This window comes from Mycosarcoma maydis, chromosome 1, assembly GCF_000328475.2.
Source record: "Mycosarcoma maydis chromosome 1, whole genome shotgun sequence".
NCBI classification, from domain to species: Eukaryota; Fungi; Basidiomycota; class Ustilaginomycetes; order Ustilaginales; genus Mycosarcoma; species Mycosarcoma maydis.
In genome coordinates this window covers 1,881,111-1,904,135 of record NC_026478.1, presented here as the reverse complement: position 1 = coordinate 1,904,135, position 23,025 = coordinate 1,881,111, and the positions used below count along the sequence as shown (strand labels likewise).

General features: G+C 53.7%; 6 protein-coding genes across 6 annotated transcripts; 4 read left to right on the top strand and 2 right to left on the bottom strand.

Moving 5' to 3' along the window:
* Positions 1-464: 464 nt before the first annotated feature.
* On the top strand, positions 465-1,883 carry UMAG_00647 (uncharacterized protein; the record flags this gene model as incomplete). The annotated part of the gene is made up of 1 exon (XM_011388155.1): positions 465-1,883. One exon carries the CDS (start codon positions 465-467, stop codon positions 1,881-1,883), a length of 1,419 nt encoding a protein of 472 aa, XP_011386457.1.
* Positions 1,884-3,003: 1,120 nt separating this feature from the next.
* On the bottom strand, positions 3,004-3,978 carry UMAG_00646 (uncharacterized protein; the record flags this gene model as incomplete). Its single annotated transcript, XM_011388154.1, has 1 exon — positions 3,004-3,978. The coding sequence occupies one exon, from the start codon at positions 3,976-3,978 to the stop codon at positions 3,004-3,006; it is 975 nt and encodes a 324-aa protein (XP_011386456.1).
* A 1,279-nt stretch (positions 3,979-5,257) lies between these two features.
* UMAG_00645 (uncharacterized protein) lies at positions 5,258-8,221 on the top strand (the record flags this gene model as incomplete). The annotated part of the gene is made up of 1 exon (XM_011388153.1): positions 5,258-8,221. One exon carries the CDS (start codon positions 5,258-5,260, stop codon positions 8,219-8,221), a length of 2,964 nt encoding a protein of 987 aa, XP_011386455.1.
* A 2,686-nt stretch (positions 8,222-10,907) lies between these two features.
* Positions 10,908-15,998, top strand: UMAG_00644 (uncharacterized protein; the record flags this gene model as incomplete). The annotated part of the gene is made up of 1 exon (XM_011388152.1): positions 10,908-15,998. One exon carries the CDS (start codon positions 10,908-10,910, stop codon positions 15,996-15,998), a length of 5,091 nt encoding a protein of 1,696 aa, XP_011386454.1.
* A 662-nt stretch (positions 15,999-16,660) lies between these two features.
* On the bottom strand, positions 16,661-16,897 carry UMAG_11452 (uncharacterized protein; the record flags this gene model as incomplete). Its single annotated transcript, XM_011388476.1, has 1 exon — positions 16,661-16,897. One exon carries the CDS (start codon positions 16,895-16,897, stop codon positions 16,661-16,663), a length of 237 nt encoding a protein of 78 aa, XP_011386778.1.
* A 442-nt stretch (positions 16,898-17,339) lies between these two features.
* Positions 17,340-18,782, top strand: UMAG_11451 (uncharacterized protein; the record flags this gene model as incomplete). The annotated part of the gene is made up of 3 exons (XM_011388475.1): positions 17,340-18,203; positions 18,327-18,395; positions 18,651-18,782. The coding sequence occupies 3 exons, from the start codon at positions 17,340-17,342 to the stop codon at positions 18,780-18,782; spliced, it is 1,065 nt and encodes a 354-aa protein (XP_011386777.1).
* Between the last annotated feature and the right edge of the window lie 4,243 nt (positions 18,783-23,025).

The window sequence follows — 23,025 nt, the reverse complement described above, 5'->3', positions numbered from 1 at the left end:
CGGGGGGACAGATGCACGCGAGAAAAACAATTGTGAATGCCCATTCGTGGTTCGTGGTTCATGATTGCGCTCCTCCACACTTGTGACTCGGTGAATCCTGCAGGCAGATGAAACGTCCTGCTTTTCGGCGTTAATCACGAATGTAGCCTCGAAGATGCTGGACAGGGCAAAGATGCCAACACACAACACACGAAAGGCCATCCCACGACGGGTGAAGCCAACGGCTAGCGCGGCGGTGCCATACAACAAATGTATTATAGGAGCACTACACAGCTTTATTGAATCAGTCTCGGACAAAAGTGTCAATTTGTTCTTCTTTCGACCCAAATATGCTGTACTGTGCAGTACGTACAGCATCACGGAATTGTTTGGTGTCTGGCCATGTCAGTCCTCTATCAAGCTAAACTAGTCAACACGAGCGTCACTTGCTTCCCTACCATTGCCGTCCATATCTTCTTGCCAAAATGACGTCCACCAGCGCAAACCAATCTTCAAAAGGCGTAGAGCTCCTCGCCATCCCTGGAGCCATCGCCACCCAAGAGTACGAGGGCGATACAGTCGTCCTGGCCTCTGGCACACTCCAATCTCTGCTCGTCAGTATTGAGCTGCAAGATGCTACCAGACCAAGCACCACCTTCTCTTCGCGTGAGAAGGAACCCAATTACGCCACCGATCTCTGGTTGGTCCTCTCCATCGGCGACGACTTTTCTCTTCCAGTAGCAGCCACCCAAACCATCATTCCCCAGGGCGACCTATCCAAGCGCTCTTACGTCTTCCCCTCGCTCGAACTCGAAGGCGCTTCCATCAAAATAGCTCTTCCGCCAACTACCAGTATGGCACATGTGTCTCGCTTCCAGCAGATTCTGTCGCAATACGCTGCATATCACGACGAGGACCGTTCGGATGCAGGCGCCATGGAGCTTATGGACGAAGACGGCAGAGTAATTGGCGTAATCCAGGACTTCACGGTACACGAGTCGGATGCCATGTCTGACTCCGGCAATGAAAAGGCTCCTGTGCTGATTGAGCTTCCTCCCGAGCCCACCAACGATAGTGTAAAGCAAAATGCCGAAGCTGACGTCCTCTCTGCTGAAGAGAGGCGCGATTGGATGATTCGTGGTGCCGACACCATCTCGCGTACCATCATCAAAGCGTCCGAGTTCGTCGGAGGCAAAATTCAAGATGCTGCTGATTCCTACATCGCCAAGTCTCCTGCTGCCGGCTCGTCCGGAACGTCGACCCCCAACAATGAAAGGGCCGGGGTTGGCCGTGACCCGGTCAAGTTCGGGCCTAAGACGCATGCGGGAGTACGAACGCTTCACGATTGGTCTGGTTCTGCCGTCCAGGTGTCCTCCAAAACCACTGGTGCTATCCTCCGTGTAGCAGGCAACGTCGGTGACAAGATCGGCAAAAAGACAGGCATCCAGCGCAAAGTTAACCCCGATGGCACCGCCGGTCCCGCACCCACTGGTATCCGTGGCTTCATCAACCGCAGCCTCATCGCCGCCAACACCGTTCTCGACGGTATTGACACTGGTGCTCAAACGCTACTCTACACCGGCGGTCAAGCCGCATCTGACGTTGTGGGCCACAAGTATGGTCCCGACGCACGCCAGGTAGCAGAAGGTGTCGGCGGTGCAGGTAAGAACGTCTTTATCATCTACAAAGATGTTCGTGGCATCCGACGAAGTGCACTCCTCAAGGCTGCACGTACTCGTGTTATGAAGGCCAAACTGGATGATGGCCGAGAGGTGACCATCAAGGTCAACGAGAAAGGTGAGGCTGTCGCTTCCGATATCTCCAACCCCATCAGAGCTTCAACTAGCGCATCTACGCAAGCTTCTGCGACTAGGGAAAAGTCTCCGAGACCCCCTCCTTACTGAGTTTGAAGAAAGTCGCGAACTGCTTTGTCCAGGAATCATCAAGTGGTGAGATAAAAGCAGATTTCGCTTGGTATGTGGACAAGGCTATGTATGGTTGTAAAAGAACAGGATTTTCTGCGCCAGCTTTGCGATGATGGTGGTCAGAAGAGAGAAAGAGCAAAACACAGGATCGGTCTCCTCACAGTCGATCGAAATTCACACGTTACACGTCCATCGCGAATCGCGAACATGTCGCTATCCTTATGCTTGGCCGTGACTGAGTGGCCATAGTTTGAATCTCCAAAGCTCGGGGGCTATTAGATATGGGTGGACCATTTCAGTGCTTGCTGAGACCAGGACTAACTGGCAGCACTTGCGTGACTGTGTACGGAGTAAGCTGTGAGTCAACACCAAGAAATCCAAAGCACGAAGCAGAAAGCGTTGCTCTTCGCTCTGGTTCTCGCAACCAGTCTAGCAATCTCGGCCCTCAGATCCCCAGAAGTCTTCCTTCAGCCTTTGCCAACACAGACGATCCAAAATACGTCTCGACTCTCTCCCATCTACTCCAACATAGCAGCCATCCAGCGACCTAGAAATCCTCCATCGCTTCTACTGCGTCAGATTCGGTCCTCATTGCTGTGACTCTGCATGTCTGCTCGCGACACTACCGCCGCTCACCTCTCGCCTTTCGTCTCACCTGTCCACTGAGCACAGAACCTTGCCTGTTGGATGGTCCCCCTTTCGATGTCTACGCCCCTACCAGAGCTTCTCATAGCTCATCCACGCCCGCAGACGACCTCTTTACTATTCTTTCTGCTCTCGGAATAGATTCACCGTGATCCCATCTTTTAATTAGTTTGTCAAGTTGTATTGCTCTTGGTATGTGTGTGTGTTGTTCGCTGTATACAGATGTGTGCTGCTGCGAAGAACAGCATGGAAAAAGGGAGGGAAAGGGTGCTGACCTGCGCTGAGATATTCAGGGCTAGAACGGCAAGTACGGAAAAGACGAGCATCTCGATATCGTACGAATCCGAAATTCAGCTGACGAGCGTTGGCCTCGGATGCACTATGGCAGCGCGAACCGTTCACCCGAAAACGCCAAAAAACGAATTCTATTCACGATTAGGATGCAACAATCAGATTAGAAGCAGAAGACCTGATCCTCGAGCTTGCTGACGGTGCGAGGCTTTTCGTATCCAAGAGCCTCGAGGTGTCCGGTCATGGCCTTGATCATGGGCGGCGGACCACACATGAGGACCTTGATGTCATTTGCGGGTTTAGGCAGGTTTTTCTCCAAAGCCTCCTTGGTGACGAAGCCAACGCCGCCCTTCCAGCCTTCAGGGGCCTCATTGAGGAAGTAGGAGATGCGGAACTGGTCCTTGTGCTTAAGGGCCAGCTCATCGAGTTCGTCCTTGAGCAAGATGTCAGTCTCCTTGACGTTAGCGTAGATAAAGTCAATCTGAGTCTTGTCGGCGGGGTTCTTGAGGGCGGCACGGATGATCTGCAAGCAAGGGGTGAGACCGGTACCACCGGCGATCATGCCAATGTGGCGCGAGAGACCGGGAGCGTAACGCATCTGACCTTTGGGGCCCTTGACCGAGAGGAGATCGCCGATCTTCATGGAGCCAATGTACTTGGACACATTGCCCTGCTCGTACGACTTGACAACGAGATCAAAGAATCCATGGTCATCGTCCGAGGAAGTGGGCGTGTACGAACGAACAACGGTCTTGCCGCCCATGTTCGCCTGTACGGAAATGTGCTGTCCGATGGGCAGGCCGAGGATGTTGTTCGAACGGGGAAGCTTGAAGCGGTAGAGGGCAGTGTTGTCGGAGAGCTTCTGCTTCTCCATGAGACGATACTGCTGCCATTGGGTGGGGTTGAGCACGGGCTTGATCTTCTGCGAGTCAAAGTAGAGCAAAACTACCACTGAGCCGATCAGGCCCACCACAAAAGCGAGAACAATGTTGAGCTCCATTGGGTTGGTTGCCTCGTCGTAGAATTGAAGCGGTTCGAAGTGGGGGAAAAGCCTAGCGGCGTACTTGGTTGCGGCAAGACAAGTACCGAAAGTGATCAAGATGGAAGCAACCAGAACGACTTGCTCGATCAGGACCATGCAAGAGAGATGAGCAGGCGGCCGCTGATCTCAAATATATGTCTATGCGAGGGAGCCGACGAGCAAACACGAAGAAGACCTCGAGGTAGTGATGGTAATGAAGATAATAGTCGGATCCAAAGGTGGAAACTCGGCGAAAATATCAGAGTTCTTACTTAGTCTCAATCACGCCGAACGCAGCACAAATCGTCTGTGCGAAGACTCAAGCTGGAAGATCCATCGAAAAAGCCAGGCATCATCCCATCCACTCGTGAATCATAAATCACGGACAAGCGTGGAATCGTGAATCTCTCTCACGTCTAAACAGAGTTTCTTGATTCGCGTGTGCTACTCACGCTTGCTCAGCCGTCTGCGTGGCCAATCGTGAACCACGCATGCTAGTCACGAGTATTTGGGATTGGCTAAGTTAAGAGATCTCATGTTGACCCGCTGCGAGGACTTTCTCCCGTGAAAATGGCGAGCCGATCCGTGTAGCTTCTTCAGCCACATTCACGATTCACGATTCGCGATTTTTAGCCAAGATATCAATCCGTTTCCAAGACCTAACAATCTCGAAGTGAAACCACGAACCACAAACCGTCACGCGTGAACAATCACGAATCACGACTCACGAATCCACCATCATCTCCTTAGGCGAACGACCCCCTAAGTCTGCTTGCTGGTGCCCCTCCTCTCCGCTCTTACTTTTGACCCAACCCAACCTATTCTGACCAACAAATACTGACCATTGGCTCTCTAAGACTCACGAATCGTGAATTAAGCAGAGTCGTGAGTGCTAAGGCAAAAAGGGTTTAGATCGGTGATCGGAGCACCGAGTGTTAGTCGTGAGTGGTAGTTAGTTGAAAATTGCGTTTTCCTCGTATCTCAACGCAAACGCCAAGTTTGAGATAGCACACGAGTTGACTGGCGATTCGTGTTCTCGCTCTCCACAGAGCACAGACCAGACAGTCTTGAGTCAAGACCGGAAATCGGAGTTGGTTGCTTCGTGGCTTGATATCTCAATGAGACACAGCCTAATCAAGGATCTAATTAAGCGGAACAAGGCAGATGTATGTCACGCAGCCATGTTCGTTACAGAGGAACCACACAGCCCTCTACACGTCAACTCGCGTGTCGCTCCTCTTGAGCTGGCTGCAACATTGCCAGCGCTCAGCCTGCCAGGTTCGACAGCTCGACTCCAAACCACACAGCTCAGATTGCATGGTCCACTCATCTCTGCTACTCATCACGATCAACGATAGTCATTATTTTCAGTCCCCCACATCACGGCGAGAGCAACATGGACACGCTCTCCGCTGGGGCTTCCAATGTCAGGAAGTCGACAGATCAGCTCTCGCGCGCTGCCTCAAGCAACGGCTATTACTCTGACGGCACGGCTTCTTCAGCCGCCGACATCTGCTCCTCCCTGCTCGATACCTTTAGCACCATACTCTCGGAGGCGGATGGCTACATTACACTTTTCGAAGGACGCATCAAACTCGAAGAAGACTACATTCGAAGTCTGAAAATCTCGCTTGAACGGCAGAAGGAGCTCGATACCAAAGTTAACTCCAAGATTGTCGGCGATGTGGGCCTTATGGCCGACGCACAGCGATATCCTGGACTGAGGCGTGTCTGGCTTGAGATGCGCCAGAACGATCAGCGAGAACTCGAAGCAAGGTCCTACATGGTCGAAACATGTCGACAGGGTGTCCTGGCGCCGCTCTTGGCCTTTCGCGACGCTCAAGAACGGATCCGTAAACGCGTCAAGGAGGACGTGCGCAATAGCCTGGCGCAATACGACGAGATGCGCAACGTCAGTCTACCCAAGATTCGACGCACGTACGAAAAGAGGGCCGAGGAGGTGGAGCAACTCCAGCTTCAAGCTCAAGCCGTCGAAGACCAGCGCACGTTGCTAAGCACACGAATCGCCGACCGCGAGCCAACTGCCACCGGTCACAGCCGTCAAGCGTCTCAACCAGACTTTAACCCCGCAACTGCATCGCCTACCTCGACCTACTCTATCTCTGGTGATGGCGGTACATACTCCAGCCTCATACGTCACAAGAGCAGCCACACTCGTCGTCACTCGCGACGTCGCTCCAATGCATCGACCAGGTCGCTCGGTACTTCAGCCAGGGCTAACGAGAGCTCTGACGAAAGATTCACGATTGGATCGCCTCCCACTACCGAGACGAATCTTCCAGCTACCACCTCTTCCCTCTCGACTTCACCGCCGAGTCCGAACACCGAAAAGGCAAAGCCCAACTTTTTCGATGTATTCAAATCGCGAGAGGGCTGGGATGCCGCCCGAAAGGAAGCGCCGAAGAAGATCGGTGCGCTTATCAACAGAATGCGCGACAGCGGCCAAACTGGGGCTGGCATTGGTGACGGTGTGCCCCCTACTCCTTCGATGAGTGAGACGCTTCTTGGCACGTTTGGCGGTGGTAGTAACAATAATCCCTACAAGGCTACGCAAACCATCGCAGCCAAGCAGGCACGCGCCAAGCGCGAGGTGGAGGAAGCCGACAAGGCGTATCGCAAGGCCATTTTTGACTTGGAAACATTGCGTCTGCGCAGGCTCAGAACGCTTAAGGCCGCCGCTGCATCCGTGATAGAATGCCGCACCGAACTCGCGCACACGGCTCAAGCAGTGTGGCTGCAATCCGAACGCTCTCAGATCGTGCTGCACAACAAGAGCAGTGGTCTGCATCAGCACAGTGAAGACTTGGTCAAGACAGCACTGGATGATTTAGATGACGAGCTCAGATCGATGGAAGAGAATTTGCCCGGTGCCAGAACTCTGGAGGACAAGAGAGTGTCGTACGTCAATTACTGGCACGGCGAGCTCAAGAACCTGATCTTCGGAACGCCTCTGACCGACTATCCGCTCACTGTACCGTATCGCCTTCGGGACACAGTTGCACCGCCTCTTATCGTCACCAAGTGCATCGACTTTATCGAAATGCATGCGATCAATCTGCCTGGCATCTACCGCATCTCGGCCAAACAGTCGAGCGTCAAGCAGCTGGCTCTGGCTATCGAAAAGGACGAGCTGGGCTTTCAGTTTGACCCAGCCAAGGACGAGCCAGCTGCCGTTGCTGGCGTCTTCAAAGACTATCTGCGTCAGTTGCCCGAGCCAGTGCTTGCTATACCATGGGCAGAGAGAATCAAGTACACCCACGAGAGGGAAGAGCACATCCGCACCGGATTCGCCACTCTGAAAGGAAAGATTCGTCGACTGCCGCCAATTCACCAGATCACGCTCAAAGTCATCGTTCAGCATCTTAGCAGAGTGGCTCATCACGCAGACCAAAACAAGATGACTGCCGCCAACTTGAGCGTCGTGTTTTCGCCGTGTCTGCTGTCCGAAGCCGACCACGAGACGACGAGCGTAGCCGCTGCAATGGAGGAGGACAAGACCATGGAGGATCTGATCCTGTACTGCAACGACATATTTGATCTCAAGACGGCAGGCGCACCGTTGCTGCCGCCGATCTCTTCGACGCGCGCTGGCGAGCTTTCCAGAGTTGGTCAGAGTGCCGCAGATGCAGCGTTTGCAGCCTCATCATCCATCCCCGACAGTTCCATTGGCATGCCTTCGCCCTCGGATATGCCGATTGTCACTGGCGCCAATCTGAAGAGAAGCAACGCAATCACGCCTGCGACAGCTGTAGGTAGTGATGGCGGCGCGGATGCTGTAGCCAATCACTCGAGACATGCCAGCGGAGGTTTGGCCAACAGCGGTACCGTTGATCTTGCTGCGGATGAACTGCAAGCTCAAACATTCGGTACGGATCTGACGCATGCTCAAGCGCTGCCTCGGCTTCAGACTGCAGATCTGAGCGTGAACGTGGGTCGGGGATCCAACAGCGATATTGTTGCTGGCTCAGAACGGATGCAGGTTGCTCGAGCAGCTCAGCGTGCTGGAACAGACCCGAGCCCCAGTGACAACATGGCGTGCGCGATAGATGTTAGCGAGAGCTTGCAGCCTGCACCGCGCTCGAGCACAGGATTGTCTGGGGAAGAAGGACAGATTTATCTTGCTGCTACCTCAGCTGGCGTGCGGCCACCACTCACAGCGAATTGCAATGGACCGCTCACGCCCGGTCTGCTCAGTCCTGCCTCGCTGCGATCACCGCTTGAGAATGTGATCGATTCTGCGCAAGCTTCGCAAGGCCATCCAACACCCACGACAGAGCTGACCGATGCCGACCATGATCTTTGCATGACGACGACTTTACCTCTCAAGTCTGAGAGCTAGCTGCTAGCTGCACGAGCAGCAGTCACGAATTCCATCGGCGAGAACTGAAGTTCGAATATACCAGCCGGAAAAGACTCTGCATGATCGAATGGCATGATCGCATGGCAAATCAACACTAGCACAGTAATAGCCTATTTCGGTTGCATGCATCCATCGGATCCTAGAGTGCGCGAGTGCGCATGCATGTGACTTTGTCAAGGTGAATCGTGACATGTCTCGAAACGCGAAGGTTCCGAATGAGCGGGACGCTCAGGCTCCGACTATGCTTGCAGCTAACTTAATTAAATCAATCGTGAATGTACCAAGCGGCAAATTCGGTCAGCGTCGTCGCGATTGCGAATGACAGAGAGGGTACTTTTAGTACGCCGACGTGAAAATAAAGTGCTCAATGTCAAGGTGGGGAGGATGTACCTATTATGCATTTGGGAAAGGCCTCTAATAGACGAGATGGAGAGCGGTGCATGTGATTGTGACAACAAAAGTTTAGATTGCTTCTATCAGCTGCCACTGTGGCAGCTGCCAGGAGTATCACGGCCCTCGACCCGCCCTACTATGCACTGCTTGCAGTCGAAAACCTCATAAGCACATCATTAGGACTGTCCATGAATCGGTAAAAGCATCCCTTTCTCTTCCTGTTGACCATCTCCTATCATACTGCCACAAGCTTGAACGCAACCGAACGACAAGCACTTGCACCGGACGACGCCTACACTTATCATCATGACATGGACTGGATTCAAAGCGACATGCGATTCGGCTCTACCATCAACACCCTGATGAGCAGCAGATTGCGACCTGATACAAGGGGGCAATTCTGAGCAGCTGGCTACGTTGGCTAAAAGGAATGGTTTCGACGTGGCGAGGAGCGTTGCAAGGCGGCTCAACGAATTAACAAGAAGAGACAGCTGGTCACGACCACAGCAGCGTAGAGTTCGGCTTTTCCTCTGACTGGAGAGATCTAGATTCAGAGTGCCATTCTGGCGCGTTGAATGTCAAACACGACTCATTGTTAGGACAGGACAGCAAGGCCACCAAGTTGGAATCGTCTAGGGATCCACATCAAGTCTCAATGGCAAGTTGGTGGCAGCGCAGCTGGCGGTCCACGGGGGAACGCAAAGACAAGCAAGTGATGGACTCAGACTCGGCGAGCCACAGCGCGTGGCTCAAAGAATCACGCATAGAGTCGCAAGCAGAAGGACGTGGTCAGCGAGCTGCGGCGGAAGATGTGCGATGCAGATATAAAGCATGCCGTCAATCACGATCCAAGAAACTGGATAGAGTGTCGAAATGGCCACGTCGCTCAGGGTCCAGCTCGGCGAGGCGAGCTGCGGATGCTGAAAATGACGCATTGGGAAAAAGCAGGCGGGAAGGTGATGCAGCGGTGCAGGTACAGTACAGCACAGTACAGCAGCCAGTCGAGTGCATTCAACCAATTTCAGACACCAACGTCAGCGTCTCGCCGATTACGGATGGATCGACACCAAAGACGTGCTTGATCAGACGCAAGGCGCGGAACGTGTTTGCAGTGCGCTTTCGATCGCATACGCGGTGTATGGCAGCTAGCAGCAACAACATCTTGGAAAGCAACTCGGTCAGCAGAAGCGAATGTCATGGTCTCGAGCAACGTAAGGACAGCAAAGAGTCGTGGAGGGCAAGGAGCCATACGTTTCCTCTGCGTTCACGTCCCGCCTGTCTGCCGGTGGACGAAAGGACATGCGAACAACACTTTACGGGACGCGAGAGGCGACTGTCATCCAGTCATATTCAAGCTGATCGGTTCAACAGCAACAGCAACAGCAACAGCAACAGCAACAGCAACAGCAACAGCAACAGCAACAGCAACAGCGACAGCAACAGCGACAACGACAACGACAACGACAACGACGCACAGCATCTTGCTCCTCTTTCGCCTCGGCCATGGCTTACGTTTCCAAGATCGGATAAAAGTAGGCACAGGCCACTGTATGGCAGAATTTCCATTTCCATTTCCAATTTGGATTTTTCGAACAAAATTCCGTCCTTATTCCTGCATCCAAACGAGCATCAGCAAGAGCAGCAGCTGACGACGATAGCCTCAGAGGCACCTGGATGCAGTTGCATCTCAAACACTGCCAAGCAAGGTAAGTAATTTGGCTGGCTTTTCATCTTCATCTTTCTCCGCTTCTTGTCCTTCTCTTTCTTCTCCTTGTGCCTCTTCTTGTCCCTTATCGCCTCTCGTCGACGCTTCCTTGTCTCACCGTCTCGCGTCTCGACTTTTTGACCTTCTGAAACAGAAACCATCCATGCTTCCTTTACTCTAGCTGACCGCCCAGCCTCGGCCGGCTTCTATCCGCATAATTCTGCTTTGAGTACCTCAGCTACGGTTGCATCCATCCACCACCCTTTCACAAAGCACATCCCTCCCAGTTCATCACCCAAGATCTTACAGCCTCATCCCTTCGGCGTGTGGCATCTCAACACCGAAGCGCCCACCAGCCTACCGCATCCGCCTAGACGATCCATCTCCGCTTCGTTTGTTCGATCTTCATCTGACCGCTTACGACCAACGATCCAACTTCCACGCAGCTTCCACTCGTTGGGAAACATTCCCAGCTGTTTGTCCGCCATCGTGTTTCCGCTTTCCAACGCAGCCCAAGCCTGCTCGCTCGGGTACGCCCAAGTACGCACCTCTGGCTTCCCCTTCATCATGCCTGACAGCGAATCAGAGCCGGCCCATACGCCTGGCACAGAGCTTTCAACCGACATCGGCTCCCTTCGCAGGTTCACTGTGACGGCCGATCCAGGCTCGGCCGGCATGAGCCGATCCTGGTCCGATCAGCCCAGCATGCGCAGCTATCAGGAAAGCTCAGTCAGTGCAAAAGGTCCTACTGCGACCCTTCATCGAAAGGTTGGCGAACAACTGGCTAACTCCCTCAGCCGTTATGGCCCTCCGTCGCCCGAACCTGCGTCCGCGAATCTGGACCCCTTACCATCACCTCATCAAAAAAGTCCATCCTTGGTCGCCGCCCCACTCTCCGACGCTTCGATCGAGCAGTCACATCTGGAACAAGCAGAAGCAGCTGCATTGCGACCCTTCAGCGAATCCAATGCCAGTTCCGACGGCTCCCCCATCATGAAGCTTCGCGCACCATCCATCACTACGCCCTCGTTGCGCGACTTCCCGGTCAATGCCGATAAGAATTCGAGCTTCGAGTCCGTGTATGCGACTGTTCGTCAGAGGACCGACTCTCGCCCAACCATCTCTCCCTCCAACACCTCTCGCGCTATCTCGGCGCCCGCACCAATGCCTTTACCACAAGCTTTGGCTGACCATCGCCCTACGGCGCGACGCACTGATGGTCAACGCGCAGAGAGCGAAGTTGTTCGCAGTCGTACCTCAGCCAAGCCTTTCAGCTTTCCTGCACGATCCAGCGCCCAGTTCACCGCGAGGGAGCGTTCGGATGCGCTTCAAGGTCAGTCGGTGCAGCACAAGGCCGGTGACTCGATGATCCGTCGATTTATTCGCCGAGCCAGCTTAAAGGGCAAGAAGTCGCAGTCGACGCCCAACTCTCACAAGGCGCCGATCCCGCTTTCATCCGAGCTTGACGCTGAGGCAAGTACCGACGCCACCAGACACACACGCCGTCGCAGCAAGTCAAAGGACCGCGGCTCCTCCAAAGCGACCAAGTCGTCTTCCATTTTCGCGCCTTTCCTGGCTCGTGACCCCAGTAAAACATACGGCCTATTCCGCTCAAGACGCGAAGAGTCCGTTGGTGGCCACCTTGCTCCGATGTCTCTTGACGATGACACGCCGCCGCTGTCCGGGAATGGCTTGCCACCCAGCTCTGACTCTACCTTCCTGGCGCGTGATCCCGATTTTGCCGCCTTCAAACACTCCACTGAGGATGAGGATGAGGTACAAAGCAGAGACTTTGCCATGGTTCAAGCTCTACCGCAACAGACGCTACCGGACAACCAAGACCTCAATGAGGAGCTCGATCATCCTGTCAAGGAGCAGGTTCAAGATCTGGATGTCCACGACGACGAGAGCCAAAATCACTCACCAGGGACTGATCAGACACACACCGCCCTCGGTACTGGCATGGCTCCATCTACGCGCAACAATTTCAACTTCCAGGACTCGTTGAGCCTCAATGAGCTCTCTGCTACGAGAAAGCAACGTTCGGATGTTGCTGGCCTCGCTTTCGAGCCATTAAATGACAGTCCTTCCGTTTTGCCGTCTGGTAGCCATTCCAGTGTTGGTCTGGCGACCTCGCGTCCTAGACCTGGTATCCCTCGCATCTGGCAAGGACTCGAGCCCGCCGATGCAGACCACTCCTTGCATTCTACCCACATTGACGACGCCGACAGTTCCGATGACACGCCACCCGATCACAAGCTTCCGCCCAACCGTTTCGATACTGCTACCACTACCAGTTCCTTCAAGACGGCTGTCAGTAGTCTCGATTCACCCAAATCCGCATCAACCCGCCGGATGATGAACGCCTCCAGGGCATCGAGAGTAAGTCTCCGTACGCTAGATACGCCTTTGGCCCGACACTTTGATCAGGGTCCAAGCCAGGACTCGCCGCTCTCCGACCTCATCAGCAGTATAGAAAGACGTCTCAGCACTCACAGCGTCTCTGGCGCCGCGGGATCGTCGCCTTGTCTCGATACTGCTGCTTCCCCTAGTAACGAGGTCCTGCATGTTGAGTCTGATCATACTCGCTTCGCCACCGCCGATGAGCATTTGCCTCCTCGGTCAACAATCACAAATGACGGGCAGCACCGCGAGTCCGTGGACCAGAACGATGAGGCATCACTTCACGCTCTCCGTCACAACACGCACGTGTCTACTGCCTCTCATACTGCGCTCGTTGAAACGGCCGACCAGTCGAATCGCAACTCGCTCGCCGAGGCTGAGCCTCCAACGTCACAGTCCCAAAACTTCGCGAGTAGCAACACCCACCTTCAGTACAGACGCGAAACCTTTGGCAGTCTCGGATCCACGCCTTTCGCCCATGATAGGTCAAGCAAGAGCCAAGATAGAGCGCAATCAACTGGTCCGCAACTTTCTCGCTTCTCGACGGCCCTTGCCGGTCCCGAGGAGGACGATCTTGAGGAACAACTCCCAGGCGACAATTCGGAGGACCGCGAGGTTGTATTGCCGGAAGTCAAAGTTTCAGAGATCGAAAGCCATTTGGCAGCTGTCGAGGCTGCTTTGCAGGACAACAGACAAGAAGGCAGTTTCGACCTCACTTCGCTTCGACAGAGAATGTCATATGCCTCTTATGCGATCCATGCCAACCCTTCGTCAAGCAGCATGGCCTCTCGAGAAGCATTTGCCCAATCGACGCTGCAAGTGGCCCAGAAAAGTGCGGATGAGCTCACGCTTCCTGGAGCGTGGGCTGAAGACAATTCCTCCTTCATCATGACAGGCGACGAAAGACGCCGCATCACGCTTGCACCCGAGTCGCACGAGGCGCTTGCAGATGCTGTGCGTAGCGTACGTAGAGCCATCAGCTCTTCTCAGCTCAACGACACAGACGGACCTCGCTCTGCTTTGACGAGTCGATCCGTCGACACGCTCGGAATGGAGAGCTTCATGTCTGACGTTGCTGAGCCAGCCGGTGAACGAACTCTCGCTGGTGAAATATCGATGCTATCCGAGGCCACACCCGCGCGAGCTGCCAAGAAGCGACAGGAGGGTATGCGTGATATCGAAGAGGCTTACGGGCGCATGCTGGCCTTGGTTCAGTCATCGGCCGTTGGTGTTACTCCCTCACCTCAGCTTCGCGGTGAAGAGGGTCGCCTTGGCTTTGAGCCACCTCGCCGACCGATCAAGCTTAGTCAAGGTGGAGGGAGTGGGTCGCTTTCCGTTTCTCCCCTGGCGAAGGCTTCGACCAAAACAGATGAACCCCTCAGCCAAAGCACACAGGCAAACCGAGCTGGTCTGGAAGGTGTCAGGTCCAGTCAGCCATCTCGCATTCAGACGCGCGCGCCGATGAGTGCAGAGAATCGCACATCCACGTCCTTGTCTGGTTTGATGGGCATGCCATTGGACATCCATCCGCATATGTTGCGTCAAGCCAGCATTTCTACCGTCTCATCAGTGCAGGATGTCTCGAAAAGCGATCAAGTAGACGTCGGGGCGTTCCGCAGACGCCCACCTTCCGATGCCAGGTCGATCTCTAGTCGCTATTCCCAGGCGTTGAGTCGCGACCATGGAGCATCGTCCGTCATCGATTCGGATGGTTTCCGCAAGCGTTTTAGCACGGACAACACCACCGTAGGCCGGGCCAGCTCTGGGGGCGGACACACGTCACCGTCAGCTACAGCTAAGACGCAAGGCACCCCTAGGTCGTTTGCCACTTCCATCTCGCAGCACTCGCTTGCCAACATGGTACGTCGTCATGAGCTCGAAAAGGAAAGTTTGCTGGATACGCTCGAGAGGGTGCGAGCCGAGAACGCCGAACTGCACGCCAGACACGAGAGCCTCACATCGGATCTGCACGCAGAGGTGACGCGCGTTCTAGAGCTGGAACGCGAACTTGAACGTCGCGACTCTCGAGAAGTGACGTTGATCGGTCAGATTCAGGATCTGGAGGACGAGTTGGTGGAGCTTCGCCACCTTGATTTCCAGCTCAACTCGAGTGCCGATCAGACTTTAGGCTCAGAGGACGGCGAAGGATCTATCATGGATGTCGAATTGCCGCCTGGTCTTCAATCCGGAACCGGAACCGGAACCGGCATCGGGGCTCTTCCGCTTTCTCCGCGTGGCAGAAGCAACCAAGCCATTCTCTCTTCTGAACCCTTCTCCTCGACATCGACCTCGGCGCAGCCCAAACCGACACACAGAAGCACGCGCTCGGAAGCATTTGTCTCTGGGCTGCCGGGCTCGGAACGATCGACGCTGCCGATGAGCCGAAGTGAGCTGCCACGTGCTCGACCCGTTTCGTTGCTGAACGGACCTGGAGGCCTTTTCCGAGAAGACGGTGGCTCGAAACGATCCGGTGAGGCGTCACCGCTCCCTACTCCGCGCCGCAGCAGCCTGCTTCGACACCCTCACCAGGCTTCGGGGAAGGTGGCAAAGGCGCGCCCAGCATCGCCTACTCTGTTCGGTCTCAGTCTGCCTACGGAAGAGGAGGAGATGTGGAACCTCGCCGATGAACACTTGCCAGAGATCGACGACGAAATTATTCCTCCGTATCAACAAGTGTCTAGTACTGTGGTACCGATGGAGACTATGGATTCGCAGGTAGCCCAAAGCGGTCACCTTGACCGCAGCTCTGAGCGTGACGAAGATGATGAAGATCAGCACAGTTCGGACCCGTCTCTGATCCAGGACAGCGTGACTTCTCAACGCGACCTGTCTGGTTCCATGCCTCGCTCCAGCTCGCAGGTGACTGTGACCAAGAACAACACGGCATCTCAACTGCCACGGCCATCTGCCACACCAAGCAGGATCCCCACCAGTCGCTCGGCGGGTGGAATCGCTGATGCTCCGGCGCATCGTAGTATCTCGTCTCGTCTGCCGCGCCTGGGCCTCAAGCCAAGCTCGCGATACTCTACTGCTGGAAACGGCATGCGCAGCGTGTCGAACGCCACCGATAAATCCACCGGATCCACTCTCTCATCGGTCTACAGCACAGACTCGGCGCGTGCGCCTCCCTCGCTCGGCTCGCTCCCCAGCGGCAACAACACGATGGAGGACGAGATTCAGGCCGAATTAGCACGTCTCGGTAATCCTCAGCCGTACATGAGGTACTATTCTCCTCCACGCAGCAAGCTGATGTGAAAAGGGTGGGCAGACGAGACTTGCAGTGTACTCACAAATGCTTTGTACTTTTGTTTAATTAACGGTCGTATGATAATGAAAAGTATCTACGAAACATGACTGACTGTCCATGTCGCACAGGGCAAGATGAGTGAATCTCACTATCGGTGAAAGAGCAGCTTGGTCTTGGATGCACATTGGGTGCATGGCAGACCTGGTCTGGAGCGCAGGCGTGTGAAGACTCACTGATTGTGAAGTACATGGAGCGTCATTCACGATTGCAGCGATGTTGTGTTGCAAAAAGACACTGCTATGATATTCGGATAGTACGAGCAGGGTACCGCTGGGCAGTTGGATTCGGGCGCGCGTCGGCGGGTCGATGGGTTCCACAGCATCCGTGAGAGCCGGCGGGAAAGCTGACGGCGAAGATTGCCGAGTGAGGTGGTGGGATCGAACGGATAGCTATGTTTCCTGCTGAAACTGCGGCTGTTGAGGTCCGAAGCAATAGCTTGTCCTGGAGCCTGGGCAGGATGTCGTTTGTGATCGTGATACGGTTCTGGAGTCACGTAGCGATACCACGTCGTCGTCGGACACCGTTTGAACCATCATGCAGCTGTGTTAGTGTGCTCGATAGAAAGAACGCGATGGACGCGCGTCAAGGAAGCGCGGCATGGATCCGTCATTCAGCCACGAACACGTCTGCGAGCGCCATTGACATGACGTCTCGTAATGGCCCTCGAGACTTTTAATCCGTTGGACAGGTCGATCTGCTGTGCCAGCCTCGACTCGTTGGCTAGCCTTTGGAGATAGATAAGGAAAGCAAGCATCACGTAAAGGTCGGCTGTCTTTGAGAGCCTCGTGTTGGGCGGAAGGTGAGCTCGGATAAGCTTCTTGACAAGCGAGCGCGATGGAAGTTTCATTGTTGTGCAGAAATCGTCCTTATGAGTGCGGCTGCTGTAGTCAAGCTGTTTTGTGATGTCTGCAAAGAGATCGCAGGGCGGCTAAGATGAGGGAGGGTGGACAAGTGACAGACAGACTTACACACTTGAAGTGTATATCAGTCTCGAACCTTGAGACGCGCCTGGCTCCACGGCTCGTCCTGAATTTCCTCGTGTTCAACAGTCGTGAGTCACAGTCACGAGTGTTACATCACGTGCAGCTGACCCAAGTGGAGGAATCGCGCAGCAGCGAAAATGGGCCTTGCAGAAGGACACTCACCTCTCGTTCTTGGTGGGCATGCGTGCTCGAGCCATCTCGAGCTTGACCAAGATGATCTTGGTCATCGTCATCCTCCTAACCTTGAATCAAAGCCGATCCAGGCTGGACGTCGACCGAATCTCTTCTCTAAAACGAAGCTGAAGGATGGCGTCGCAAGCTGGTGGACCATCAGACTCGTTGTCAGCGTTGAGAACATCCAAGCTTTCTACGGTCGTCCTCGACAATCATTCCTCGTCAGGAATCAGTAGCAACATCCGCCTGCATCCGCTTCCGATCCTCAACATTTCTGAACATCTCGTTCGGACGAGACTGCAAAGCGAGGATGCACAGCTGACAGTCTATGGTGTGCTTTTGGGTACACAGCAGGGACGCGACATTGACATCCAAAACTCATTCGAGATCAGGCTGGATGCTGCTTCATCGACATCATTGGCACCCATCATCAATCATGCATTCCTCAGATCACGTCAAGCACAATACAAACAGGTGTTTCCGACGCTCGACCTTCTAGGATGGTATACGGTGGGTGAGGTGCCCACGCCGCAAGACCTCGAGGTTCACAAGCAGCTGCTGGCCTACAATGAGACGCCACTTCTTGTTCAGCTCCATCAAACCGTGGCCTCTTTCGAGAATGCAGAAGCGAACGGAGAGCTACCGATTCGAGTGTATGAGTCCGTGGTGGAACTGGTGCAGGGAGAGACGACCAACTTCTTCGTACCTGCAGGGTACAAGATCGAGACGGGCGAAGCGGAACGCATCGCTGTAGACTATGCGAGCAAGGCTGGTGCCGAATCGGGTGGTGATCATGACAGTATGCTGGCGGGAATGCAAGCGCAACACAGTGCAATCACCAAACTCAACGACCGCATCCGTCAAGTTCTCACGTACCTTGAAGCTGTCAAAGATGGCCAGGCGGGTTGGGACCATCAAGCTTTGCGGCAGATCCAGACGGTGGTAGCCAACTTGCCACAGACGGTTTTGCCGGAGCTACAAGAGGAACTGCTACGCGTGAGTGTAATGCTCTTGGACCTTGGTTTGTCGATGTACAGACGATCGAGCCACCATGTCGACTCAGTCTCGATCACATTTCGTGTTGCTGACTCTCGCTCGCTGTTGCTCTATGGGATCCAGGAACACAACGATGTGCTTCTCACTAACTATCTCTCCGTATTGACCGAGAGTCTCCATACGATGAACGAGGTAAGTCTGTGCTCCAGCAAGCATGGCCGTCACTGGCATGACGACGGTTCCGATTCGACTGGAGCGTGTAAACGCGTAGCTTGCGGTCACGTTCACGGAACCTTGGACGGTTGAGCCGAGATTGACCAAATGATCCTTCCTGTCCTTCTTTGCATGAATGGCTGGCTATTTCTCTGGGATCGATTTTTTGCCCTGTCTCCTGGTTGTTTGTAACTGTACGCTCTGTGCACGCGATTCGGTTCATATCGTCTGCAGCTGTCGGACAAGTTCGAGGTGGTCCAGGCCGCTGGCAAGGAGGATGGCGTCAACGCTGGTATTCTGGGGACATCCAAATCAGGGGCTCAGGGACGCCGAGGTGGTCCGGTTCTGCGTTCAGTGTACGGCTGAAACAACGCTGGACCGTCTAGCATTCACGATTGATGCACCCCACATGCAATCGTAAATTACTCGCAAAAGCTTCGTGAGGGTCGATCGCAATTTTCAACGTCCAAGTTTGCGAGCAAGGTATTTGTGATTGTATTTGTGATTTACCAATCGTGAATCACGAATGTGGTACATGCAAGTAACGCGCGAGGTGGGTCGTGTGCGGTCGAGACCCGACATGTCGTCAGCGTGTGGAGCTATCCCGACGGTGCACGAATGTGCCTGACGGGACCATGTTGAAGAAACATGGCGTGTGAAATGCTGCACAGGCACCGAATCACGGAAGCACGAATCGCGACATGGAGCTGAGCTCGGAATGTTGGAGGCCTGTAGTCGCGGAAATACGCCACATTTGAATGGGTTACACAATCACCACTTGTAGTCATAGCCTAAGTCATGATAGACTATGGGAGAAGCTGGGGATGGACACGCGGAAGGCAAGAGTGGATGCGGCTGAGTGTCTGATCGCCGGCCAAGTCGTGAGTATGGGTCGAGACCCTTATTTCGGAGGCTTCGGGCCGATGCACGGCCCTCTTCAGCCCCTCTTCCTCGCTACCCACTATTTTCACAGACTAAGATTAGCGCTGGTTTCTATATCAAGGATTATACCTGAGTGCGCTGAAAGGACAAATCACGAATGTGCTGGACTACCTTAATGTGAATCAAGCCTCGACCATGACAACATCATTCCAAGCGACAATTGGAAAGCAGCGAACATGACTAGGACCGTCAGCGGCCTGTTCCATCAGGTTGTGCCTTCGACCTCACCCGACTTGGTCTGAAATTGGAACATTCGACAATTCTCAACAGATATGCCTTCGGGACTTATTGCGTTCCATCGCTGGTCAAGGTCAGCATGCTCGAGCCTAGATCGCAGAAAAGCGAGTGCAGGCGCGAGTGCGGAAAAGACGGACATGACGGTGATGCAGCAGGTGGGATAAGCTGGGTCGGAGAGGTGAGCGCCATTCCACATTCACGATTGCACATGGCACACGGCACACGGCCATGCTGCACAATCACGAATCACGAATCACCAATCGTGAATCGTGAATCATGCGCGATGCGTGATGAGACCATAAATCCAAAAAAAAGATAAGCTTGTTACATTTTCATCCTTGCTGAGACGGAACGATCCGTGCACATCTCATCGAGGCATCCAGTAGTTGCTTTGCATCCAAGACCCGAAGCATACAATGGGCAAAACCAATGACGCAGCGATGGTGTTATGCCCGGCATTGATTATAAAAGTTGCCAACTTCAAAAGGCAACAAAGCACCAAGTGGAGCGAGGACAAAGGGGCGGGCGGTTTCGGCAAACCATTGAAACTCCGTGTCGCTGTGGACTCCCGCAAGGCAGAGGACAGGAAAACACGGCCTTCTCTCACCCTCGGTGAATGTTGCCTGGATTCATTCATCAGATGCATTCGGAGTAGACTCTGTACGACGCTGTAAGGGGGGAACAGTCTAAGCTCAGATAGGAACACGGCGAATCATGATTTGGAGACTGCAACATGGTTGATCGAGTCGGCCCGCCTAGTCAGGCAGGTTGCTTCGAAAAGGTCGCTTCTAGGAGGCGGAAACGTCGTTGGAGGGTAACAAAGGGACCAAACGCAGCGCCAGTGACCAACAAGGGAGGGGATAGCAGATGTTTCTGAGCGGTACCAGACACGTCGAGCAACAATAATGGTGCCGATTGAGGGTCCGATCCACACTCCGTCGCACTTGATCGCAAGGTGCCGATGTGAAACGAAATCATCACCAAGCATATTAAGTGAGTATTGGCGACTGCGCTGCGGGTTGAGTAGATTCTCTACGGGCTCCAGACGACTTGATCAAGGTCAAGATTGCAACTGTATTTGCTTACTCATTCGCGGTGTGTAAGGAAGGACGTACTCCTATTACCGTCTCGGGTTTTGCACCATCTTGAATAGCCTCGTAAGATCCAAACCCCGCATTGCGAGTGCCGAGCCGATCCATCCAGACGAGGCCGAATTTTGTTGCTCGTGTTGCCACGTTGTAGACATCGGAATTGGGAGAACCAATTCGTGCTCAAGAGCGGATCAGGTGTACTGGATGGGGCGGATCGTAGGGTGTAAGTTGGAAGGGTTGAGCTTGAGATGTTCATGTCTGCGCACACTACATTCACACCTGCTGGTGGTCAGAGCCTCATCGTGTATGCATTCGTGGATTGCGCAGACAAAGCCTATATCGGCGCTGTAGCCGACGGTGTCAGCAGCGCGTCTCGAGCAACTTTACTCAACGTTAGCCCAACTTAGCTGCACGATCGCATCTTCTCGAACGGTGTTTTAATGGAAACAAGATAAATTGGAGTTGCAATTGACATCTGCAAAGACTGTTGTGGTCAGGCTCTGGACCGCTTGGAGTGTAGAGATTGTGCTGTCGATGGTCGGGAGGAAGAGAGCGCGATGTTGCGCGGAGCCTTAAAAAGCCTGGCACAGAATGGTAGACTTTACCAGCCCCAGAAGGTTATCTCGCTCAACCGGTGGTAAAATTCTCGATTTGTTCGCGTGACCCATTTTCAAAGTCAGGCCATTCGTGATTGCCGCGCGGTTCGCTCACTTGTTGCCTCGAGAGATGTCGTGGTGATTTGTGCTTTCTCACAGCTCAGCAGCCGCATCTTGTGAGGAGACTGTGGCCAAGACCCGTAGCGAGTAGACAAGCAGATCGTTGATATTCTTGGTCCCTCGTGTTTGGCCATGGATTTTCCTCTCTGACGCCAGAGGACCTAGATGCGTATCGGCATGATCAGCTGGGAGAGGCAGCGTACAGCAACGGCTATGCAAGCACGCAACTTTGGTTGAACTGCCATGCTGGTTTCTCCTGCCACTAAACAATGTCTCTGCAGCCAATTTTTTCTAAGCCCGATTCCTTCCTGTCTTCATATCCCATTTTGGTACTGAGTTTGCCTGTCACACTTTCGTGGATCACCAGACACAAGATCAGTTGCGCTTGCGGTGAGCGAGAAAGCGAGAGCACCATGCTCGTTCAGGTTGAGCAAGGAAAAAATCAACATCCAAAGCGTAATTCTTCGGTAATTCTTCCATTCTTCCAAGCGAGGTTGCTCGCATATTTGCGAGCCATTCGTAATTCTTGATTGTGATTCGACTGTCGTGTCTAGTTAAGCCCAGCCCCGCCTTGCGCCATTGAACCAGATGTTGGCTGAAAATCGTAAATCGTATATCGTAAATCGTAAATCGTAAATCGTAAATCACGAATGTGGCAGGATGCAGCGAGAGAAAAACAAAACAAAATAAAATAAAATCACAACTTTTGATCGACATAGCCGTGTCTTGAAAGGACAGTGGCAAGAGCGATGGCTGTTCGGACAGCAACCTCGCATTCATAACGGCAGCTGAATACATGTCTCGCCATTTGAAAGGTGATGCAGACGACCTTGTTCCACTCAGCTGCGCATTCGCATGCATTCGTTTCAGCTCGACACTAGGCGCGTCAATGCAGCGAGGGGAGGTAGGAACGATGAGGCTGAAGCCAAACTGGTTGCAACGTGGCAATTGTGACCCACAGTCGGCAGAGGGCACATGCGATTCGAGAGTCGATTATCAGAGCGAGAGGATCAGTGTTGATCAACTTGGCAGGCTGTGGACGATGTGGCGGCGATTGCATGCCTTTGAAGGGGACTAGACGAACGAGAAATCGTGATGCGTGAATGGATGGGATGGCCTGAGAAAGCACGCAAGCGAAACATTCGCGAATCCAGACGTCTCGATCTGGGATCGAATGATCCGCAGAGACACGACAATCGTAGGCTACTTGCCGCGTGGCGTCTTCGGCAAGCGAGAGGATTTGAGATCCCACACAGGTCTCGAGCTTAGAGCTGAAAACCGATCGAGGCTATTCGCAACGCGCAGAATGGCGATATTCCCTAATATTCACGACTCAAGATTGGGCGCCCATTTTCCGATGTAACGTTGGTTCCTTTCCTACCAGAATCCGTCGTAGAGTGCACAAGCAGATAGTGTGCAATTCCGACGGAGCGGTCAGCTCAGGCACTCGCTCTTCAACGGAGATTCCATTCCCGACACTCGTGACTAACTTACAGTGTACTGCAGCTCTTATTGTTTCTTTATTATAATTCAAAAATCATTCACGTCTCAATTTTCAAATCTTTGGTCGAGGCCCTTGAGCCGAAATTGCCTGTCGTAGATCTGAGACAGACACTTTGTTCG